This window comes from Mobula hypostoma, chromosome 9 (assembly GCF_963921235.1).
Source record: "Mobula hypostoma chromosome 9, sMobHyp1.1, whole genome shotgun sequence".
Lineage (NCBI taxonomy): Eukaryota > Metazoa > Chordata > Chondrichthyes > Myliobatiformes > Myliobatidae > Mobula > Mobula hypostoma.
In genome coordinates this window covers 23419244-23429195 of record NC_086105.1, presented here as the reverse complement: position 1 = coordinate 23429195, position 9952 = coordinate 23419244, and the positions used below count along the sequence as shown (strand labels likewise).

The window sequence follows — 9952 nt, the reverse complement described above, 5'->3', positions numbered from 1 at the left end:
TTTCCTTTTTCTGCATATGCTAAAGATTTTGAGATATATGGGAATCTGGCTGTGTTAGAAATGTTTTATAGATGAATTCAGGAAAAATGAGTCCTATTCAAAACAAAAGGCTTACAATCTTAAAATATGTGACTGACCTCAAGATGTCCAAAAGTACTTTACAGTCAATTAAATACTTTATGAAGTAGAACGGCTGTTCTGAAGCATAAAATACAACAGAAAATTTGCACACAGCAAGTCCCACATATAACACTGGGATAATGTCAGGACTCACCTGCTCCTCTTCAAATGGTGACATGGTCTCTTTTATATCCACCCGAGAGGGCACATGGTTCTTCCAAATGATGGTACGTCCAACAGGGCAGCACTCTTTCAATGCTGAACCACGACACTCCCCACAAATGCGTTTAGCTCAAACATAGATTCTAGACATCTCAAGTAGTCAGGTGCTCATTTTGAAATAATTTGTTTCAAAAATTTAATGTATTTAAGGAAAAGAAATCTGATAAACCACTGTTGAAAGTCGCATAGTTGACTGTTCCTTAGGAGAGGCTCATTTTAAAAAATGCTGCACTTGCAACTACATAATGAGACACTATGGGATTAAATCGAAATCCCTGTATGTATCATTTGAATTTCCCTTATTTAAATAACCTACTTTATCTTTTATTTATATATTTTTCTATGAAACTATCAACTAAGTTGTTTGGAGTTCATGTAATGAAAATAAAGATTGCAGTTTTGGCAGGTCCTAAAAGACAAAAACTAATGTTAGCATAAATAGATCTCAGACAGTTATTCAAAATTAAATATAGATTATGGTCCTCTGTTACAAATAGGTTTAGAAAAGGCTATATATTTTTTAAATATTAAAATTTTTCTGTTTAGTATGCAATTCCTATGTGGCTCACTTTCTGATACTACATTGTTCCAATATGATTTTTGCCATTATATTTTTGCTGTAACATTTATTTGTTATTAGTTCAAAGTAAAAAAAAAGTGGCTATCTGGGTGGAGCTTTATGGCTTGTATGGTTATTTGTTAAATTCTCACCAGCAAATTATGCTGAAAAACTGAATTCAATAAATGAGGTTAAATTTTGGTTGGGATAAAAAAAAACATTTCACAGATTACTGTAGAACACAATTTGTTTTAATTTTTGGCAGAAATTAGTTTTGCTTTTGTATATGTCATTCCTTGTGCCTTATAGTTGATTAATTCTATTTTTCTGGTCTTATGCACAGCTCCAAAATAAATAAAATTACAAAAGAATGTAGGGGTCAGAAACTGCTAATCAAAACCAAGTAGAAAGTTAAAAACATTGCCAAGGATCTTCAAAGTATTGCCAAAATCTGTTAATTCTTAATAAACAGTTTACCAAAATTAACTTAGTAACACATTTTTCTCAGTAATTAATTCTTGTACAATATGATATAAGATATTGAAGAAAATAATAATATAATTAATTTCACTAATAAAAAAAGGTGAGACATGCATTAATTTATCATATCTTTTTTGGTTGAAAATGTAAGCCTCAGCCATTCTAATAAGGACTGTCATTAGACTGATAAAGTAGACTTGGTTCTTTTCCAACAAAGACTGAGTATGGAGAGGGTCTTATTGGCCCTAACAGTGACGATCTGGTTAAGATGAAAATGCATGACATTCAAGCATAAGGGGGTGACACTGTGAAAACATCCCGAAGGGATAGTGTGAGATACAGAAAAGAATCTAACTTGAGAACCATAAGCCGTCTGCCTAGGGGGTCAGGATCTGCCACCATCTAACAGAATCACCACAGGAAACAAAATTAGTAGCTTAGATTTTTCACTTTTAAGACAGCATATAAATAAATATCCAGACAATTTAATATGCCATAGTAGATACTTGAGGGCAGGATATAGAAAAATGCTCATACAGCAATATATGCATAAACATGAAATTGCCAAAATAGGATTGTACTAGCACATTGTGTGTGCATTAGGGTGCTTACTTTTCTGTGATTTTTCACTAGATTTCTTCCATGTGTAGTTTTCAAAGCATAACACATGTTTAAACATCAAGGGAGCAATAACCAACGTAAGATTTTTAGAAAGGTTTTTAAATAGCATGCAGTTTTCTCTGTGTGACTGATATCTAGACCGATCTAAAGAGTGAAATCTCAAAGAATCTTTACTAGTGTCCGTTGGAGTCACAAAGCTTAACTTGAATGGTGTCTGGGTAATCACGTGACATCTTTCTGCAACTGAAAAGTATATTGATACTATTTCCACACACCGTGCCCTTCATTAGACAGATAAGGAAATTAACTAATGATTATTTCATGAGTAGCTAAAAATTCCATAAATTGTGTGTGGTATTTCAACCCATCATTATAGCCAAACTGCAAATATTGTTTTTAAATTCCTCACACGCTAGGCTGTATTCAGCTTTTTATTTGCATAAACCTGCCAATTCACTGTTGCCAGGACTTAAAAGTGACTCTGGTTCAATATGAAGTTACTAGTAAAGATTACATTTAACAATCCTAAAATGATCTACAGTACTGACTTGAAAAGATCACTTTCTTTATTATTTAGTGTAGGGTTTCCTATGTTTCACCACTTATACAAAAGGAAGCAAAGGCAAGAGCACTTTAGTTTTCATTTTAAGAGAAGTATTAGTGAAAGGTGGGATTTGTTGCTGTAACCGTGGCAACATTAACCAAGTTCATTCATTGGGATTATTATTTTCATTTTGTAATTCTGATCAGGCAGCCTGGTGTTCATATTACTGAAGATGATGGCCCCTAATGTATCTAATAATATCATAGCAATTACAATCCAATGTCTTCTTCCATATTACTTTATTATTAATATTTGTCAGCGTATTCCACATAGCCTAGAACTAAAAGTAGCTCGTTACTTCTGAACCAGGTTGAGTGTTTATGAGGACAGAAGAAGAATGAGGAAAACTGTGAGTATCAACCGACAGGACAGTGACCTACCCAGTTGACCATAAACCACAAAGTTCTTCAGCAGATGAATTTCTCACAACAGCTTTAAGGAGATGCAGCTTGACCTCTCTGGTCAATTTCTACCAGTTTCTACAGTCAATTTCACAGTTGAAAAGTCTCATTCCTAGAACTCTTCTGGTAAATTTACTCTGTGCCCCCTCCAGGACCTCGTGACCCTTCCAAAGTTATGATATTCAAAATGCTTCAGGTTCCGAAGCAGTTGATGTGTTGCAGATGTGTTTGAAGGAGCTGCTGAGTGGATAGGTTGGGAGGTTTTCAGCACTTACACTGGGCGTCTATGCGCTCCTAACAAATGGATTCAGGTTTCCAATTGCCATCATGTATTCGTCAAGGGCCAGGGATTCTTACAAGTTGATCAGAATGTTAGCCATTTTTTTTAAAAAAGCTTTGAAAACATCCTTGATTCATTTTATTTGTTTTCACAACAATGATGATGTAACTCAGAACAATATCTGCTTTGCAAGTTGGGTGTCAGGTAGGCAAATGACGTTGCCTGACCATTGAGAACTCCCGGTCAGCTTCAGTGATGGAGATGGTGGCCTGGGAGAGGACACACTGGTGCGGATTCGCCAGCCCTGCAATGGGATCTGGAGGATTTTGCTGAGATTTCATTGGTCCTTTCTGTCCGTGCTTTGAAGTGCCTGCTGTAGGTTATCATTTTTTCCCGGAAACATCCAGGAGGGAAGAGTCTACCACTGCCAATTAGATGATGATTTTTTGCTGGTTTGAAGCTTTGATATCTGAACACTCCATTCTTCAATCAACAAAAGGCTGTACTAGAGTATGAAAGCAGTGATTTATAGTATCGATGCCTGCCTATATTGAGATGTGGGAGGTATTGGAAGCATTTCAATTTTAAATGCTCTCATTGCATACATTTATTGTGAGAAGGTGGAGTTGTACAGTGAGGGCAGGTTGGTAGATTAGATGTGTAATGTATGGATTAGTCCCTTGTAAACTCAATAGAACAATGGTGATGGATGCAATCTTCTGTTAATGTCCAACAGGTATGTTGTAGAGATTTAATGCTGTGTACTCAATGAAGGAATCCCAAGATCCCTGATACTCTGTTTTCCATTCTCTCAACATGCCTTCCTACTTTCAAGTATTTAGGCAGTGCATGCATTGTATTACAGAAACTGCTTTGCACTATAGAAGGCTTTTTCATCCTGAGGTGGGTCATTATGTAGTATGCATAGGAAGTTGAGAGACTGGTATGGGAGAAGGATGTGGTGGACAGAGAAGAGAGGGAAAGGGAGTTCACATACTGAAGAGGAGAACAGAACAGCAGGCCTTAGAACTCCTGTGAAAGGCTGCTTTTCCACCATTGTGCTGGATGGCCTACTGCCTGAATTTGAAAACATGGAAAGCACTGTCCACGTTTAATATCACTATCCAGGTTTCTTCAGTCACCACAAGGCAGCTGCATGATGGGACTGTGGACTCTGCAAACAGTGTTGTAACTGCCCACTATTCACTCACTATTTTCCTAGAAATTGGACAGCATGGTGCCCAAAAAAAAACACATGGCTCTAAATTATCTAATTTCTCAGTATATTGCCTCAAATATTGCGATAGTTCTGATCTGTTCCTCCTCTTTATAAGTAGTATCTGGTATCCAGATTCATACATTTGGAAAAGATGTGATCTTCTTCCTCTTTTCCTAGAAATCCTTTACTCTGTGATTCCACAGATACCCGGAAACCTCACAGGCCATATCATGAACAAACCTTAAACCCAAACTCTTAGGCAGTCTTGAATGATGATTGAAAGGCACCAAATATAAATATCATACACAAAATAGAAGTTTTTGTTAAAATTTGTGGTAACTTTAATGCTTAACATTTTAGAAAAGCAATGTATATTGCTACCCATTAACTTCAAATAAGAAGAACATTTAATGACTAAGAGTATCCATTAGTGTTAGACTGGCTAATACAGAAACTTATAACAGCAAAAGTAAAATTTTGGTCTTAAATTACTGACTAAAGTGTTATTTTGCATTTGTGAAAGACAAAAAAATGGTCATTTAATTATGCCAAGAAACTTTTATGCAGTTTCTATAAAAAGTAGATGCCACTCAAACAATTTTTAAAATCAGGTTAATGTGAGGTATGATTACTTTTCCTAGGCAGTGTTTTGACATTTGTAAGTAAGACATTTCCAAAGCATAGTTGTTGGATTCACTGCTGAAGTTTTTGAGGCCTATGATAATATTGAGCATCACAATTGAAAATGAGCAGATAATTTTTTTGTTTATTCTAAGAACACATTTTGAAAATGTGATTAATTCTGTGTTGTAACATTGTTAGAAATGTTGGTAATAATTTTGTTGATGTGTCAAATGAAAGAAGTGTGCATTCAGAAAAGAAATGGTTACCTCAGTGTTCATAAGATTAACTACTCTGAAAACCAATTTCAGTTCTTCACAAAATACAACAGCTGCCTCTCCTTACACCTTCCAATAAAAGTTCAAGTTCCTTTATCAGTCTTTTTTGACAGGATCACTGTTTGCTTCACCTTCATAATACAACCAATACAATGTAAAAAGGTACAGTGCAAAACACCCTATAAAATCATAATGATAAATAGTAACAAGAAACACAACAAATAAAACAAAATAGAAAACTTTCCATACTGTGCTTTTCAAAGTAATTTCATTTGCAAACGGCTCACTATTTAATCGTGAATCTATACTGACAACATCACTGTCAGAAACTTCATCCACAAGCTCAGCCTTGTGTGGTTTCTCATTACATTCTTTAGATTTTAACTCTTCTGAATTTGGATAGATATCATTTATAACTTCAGTGCTTGTTTCCTTCCCATCATTCTCTTTAACTGGTGTAGTAATCAACTTGACTTGATCTAAACATTTGTCTTGGTTATCCAGCTCAGAATTCTGTGGCAGTATGGGCACTCTATTTTCCTTCCCTTTAGTTTCATTTATAGTGTAAATGGTTGAGCCTAATCTTGTACCAACTTTAGGTTTTGCTGCATGTTGATTAGTGCTCCTATTTGTAGGGAGACATTGAGTGTCATAAATCATTTCCATATTTTCAGAATAATCCACTGCTTCAGAAAACGTATCACCTGTTTCTCTCTCCCTCTCCACAACAGTTTCATTGTCCATCTCACAACTATCCCCATCAGCCTTCTCACATTCTGCACTCATTTCGTAGACTGTTTTTCCTTCTGCTGTCAAGTCAGGAGTACACACAACTCTAATTGCTGGTTGAGGTACAACTGTAACATTATTAATCTGGGTAAATTTCCCAGATTTATCTGTTTTGTCATACAAAGTGTCCTTTATTTTTGAAGTATCTTCTTTCTCAACATCCACTTTTGCCAGCTCTAAAGACCCCTTTATATCCACCACACTGTCATTATGTGTGTAGTCGGGCTCTGAAATATTGCAGTTCTGTGTAACCTTTACACTCTTCACATTCTTGATCCGCTTCTCCTTGTAATGCCCCCCCTCTCCTGTAAGATCTGTAAGGTTAATGGCCATCTGCTTTCCAACCTCGGTGTGCATTTGGTTCAATCCACAATTTTTAAATCCAAAAATATTTCCTGGAACTTTTTCACTTCCCCCAGCATGTTCATGAGGTAATCCTGCTTTTTCCTGAAGCACAGAAAGCACTTTCACTGAATTGGCCACATCTGAATGCACAGCTTTCTCTGAAACTGATGGAGATGTCCATGCAGGCAGACTCACTCCAGGAGCTGTTTCTTCCTCTATGTTTCTCTGAGTGGTATTGGATGCAGCCTCTTCTATTTGCATATGCATTGTGTTGGTTTTCATTATGTGTTCACCATGCCGTGAGCAACTTCTTGTATTTTGTTCTTCGATAGAATGGATTTTTGAAGGATCTCCATGCCTTGAAGTGAAACTCAAAACTTTGGTCTCTTTGTGTTTTGAAGGTTGTGAATTGTTTGATAATGCCTTTGTTTTTTGTGATTCACATGTGAACATTTTTCCTTCATCTCCAGTAATTTCAAACAAAGCTGCTTCAATTGCTTCCTTTACCATTGTATCAGCTAATATACGTGATAAAACATGAGTAGACTGCTCTGTAATTTGTGTGACTCCTCCTTCATCCTCTTTTCCTTCATCAACAACAGCTTTTTCTGTTGAATCATTCTCTGGAATTTGTATCGTAGATGGAATCATTTTCTCTGTTCTGTGAGCTGGATTTTGGTCTTGTGCACTCTCTGCCTTCTTGTTCTGTGAAAACCGTTTCGTGGAAAAGTCTTCTAGCTTTATAGCTTTCAAGTTTTCAGTTTCACTGTAACGTTGGGACAGCTCCTTTGGGTCGGCTATACTTGCACTGAATACTTGTCTTTCCTTTGATGAGATTGATCCATTATGTGAGAAACTGATTCTCTCTGGCTCATACTTGGGTTCAGTGTCGGTGTGTACTGCAGAAACAGGGAAAGATTCCAATGCACTGATTAATGATGAATCACCAATCAAGTAATTATCTTCACCACTTTTATTTTCAGAGCCTGTGGAATTTTGTACTAAGTCTGTAGGATTTGATGTGTTAGTAGTGAGTTTACTAACTCTGCCTATAGCACCCTCAATGATTACTGAGTTGTCTTGCATTTCAGTAGAAGAAGGGTTGTGTGGATTGTTTCCCAAGGACCTATTAATTTCTAGCTGGGATTTAGTTGAAATATCATTTCCATGTGATATAAAGGTTTCATTCCTTCTCTGTTGTGAATGTGCTCCATTTATAGCAAACAATTCTGAAGATAGGGTCATTATGTTATTTGTGCTTGTTGCAATGTCTGTACTATCCGCTGTTTTTGCTGTACTTATATCTCTCCCATGATCCTCAGTTTCAAGACTGGGAGAGATTCCAACCCATTCAGATTCTCGATCTTGTTTTACCTTATTCTCAGTGTAGTTACTTGTGCTTGCAAAGTTGATATGATATTCTTCCAAGTCCTTCTGCTGACTGATTGGCGATTCGCTGATGATAGCTGAGTTCTTCTCATTCTCTTCTTTGACATTGCAGTGCAAGCCTTCCAATTGCATTAAATTATCTTCTTGGCTGCTTGAGTTTGTCAGTGAAATATGCAATGGCGGATGCATCTGCCAAGATAAATGAATCAATGGGAAGGTTACGTACATACACTTATGCCTTTATCAAAAATAATTGCACACATGTAGTGATCACTATGTTTAATAAGTTCTCACAAATATTGCCTTGAATATAAAAACTCATGAAATAAACCAATGAATTGCTTCTTTTCACGTTAAATGTCAATGATTTGGATGGCGAATTGAAGGTTTCGTGGTCAAATTTGCAGACAATACGAAGATAGGGGGTGAGTCAGGTCGTGTTGAAGAAGCAGGTGAGGCAGGGCAGGGGTGCTTGGTAGCAAGGGAGGCAGCTGAGGGATTACAGGATTAATTTAAGAAATTATTTACCCATTATAAGTATTTGATCCTTAGTGCCTCATAATTGATTGCAATGATGACATAATCACCTCATCTCTTGCGAACCCAACATTTTCATGGACGTTGCTCAAAGTGTGTTATAGTTTTTGAAAAGCAATGTGACACTTCTATCTTTGGCATATCATGAGAAATCTGGACTGAAGAGATAGTGTTATTTCTGGGCCCGGCCTATGCATTATTGCCATTTGCTACAGTAGTACACTGTTAACTAACACAATTCCCATACTCTACTCACACAGTTACACAACGCCTTCGATTTAGGATATGGTATTCAATGAGATAAAGTTCAGAATCTGCCCTTTCCAGTAACCTTAAGCACATTTCCTCAAGCCCACAGCCCAAATGAGATATTGCTGCCCCACTTTATATACCTTCAGGCAGAGAATCAGGTTTTGCCTGAGTAATGATGATGTCATAACTTTCCCCTTTATTGATTGCAACACTTGAGGTTGGACGTAAACAATAGGCAATTGACCGTGGTTGTCAATCCATTATGAAAATGACAGAAGCAAACCAAATGAAAAAAGTGTAGACAGTATAGGGTGGAGTATCTGAAATATGGATTTGTACCAGTACCAAGTAATCAACAACATCCAATGTGTCTGTTGTGTGAAAAAGGTTTTTTTTTTAAATGGGTTAATGAAACCATCCGTGCTCTTTAAACATTTAAAGAGAACACACTCTGATAAAGCAAATAAAAACTTGCTTATTTTCAGTCACTTGGTGAAACCTTTTAGAAATGGAAAGCATGTTTGCCAGCAGTTCACATCAAATCAGTGATGGTTTTCATGCTGCACACAACATTTCATTGCTTATTGCTAAATCTGGGAAGTCCCTTACACTTGGAGAAAGAATTGATTCTACCAGGAGTAAGGGAAGTTCTGGGTACATTTTTGCCTAAGTAACCAATTCAAATAATTAAAGGGATCCTGCTCAGCGACAACTCTGCTCAAACACGAATAGATGAAATGTCTGAGAGTGTGGAAGACACATTGTACAACAGACTTTGGATGACAGAATTTGCTCTGCAGTTGGATGAGTTAACTTTACCAGGTAATGAGTCTTCGCTTCTTGGTTATGTTCTCTTCATAAAAGGTGAAAGCATGGTTTAAGCGTTATTATTTGCGGGTGACTAGGAACAGATATGAAGGGGAAGTCAAAATGTCAGGTTGCTTTCAAAGAGAAGGATATTGTGCTCACAGTTTTGCTTATGCAATAGTAGGGGCACCATCAATGATAGGACACCATTGTGGGGTTACTACTTTCTTCACAAAAGCTGCACCTAACATATTCACTGTTCACAGCCTATATCTGAAGCACAAATTATTAAAAACCGTTATCACAGTGGTAAATAAAATCAGGTCCCTTGCTCTCAATTCATAACTATTTCAAGAGCTTTGTATTGAGGATAATGAAGAGCTTGAATGCTTGCTGTTGCATACAGAAGTCACATGATTCTAAAAGTG

The 9952-nt window shown here is 36.7% G+C and overlaps 1 protein-coding gene across 1 annotated transcript in view; it reads right to left on the bottom strand.

Annotated features, from left to right (window-relative positions):
• Positions 1–1012: 1012 nt before the first annotated feature.
• Positions 1013–9952, bottom strand: part of ppp1r3ab (protein phosphatase 1, regulatory subunit 3Ab) — a 47261-nt gene continuing 38321 nt past the window's right edge. The window contains exon 4 of the mRNA XM_063057878.1: positions 1013–8117. Within this exon, the coding sequence (XP_062913948.1) occupies positions 5502–8117 (2616 nt within the window). The 3' untranslated portion in view covers positions 1013–5501. The remainder of the gene's footprint in view (positions 8118–9952) is intronic.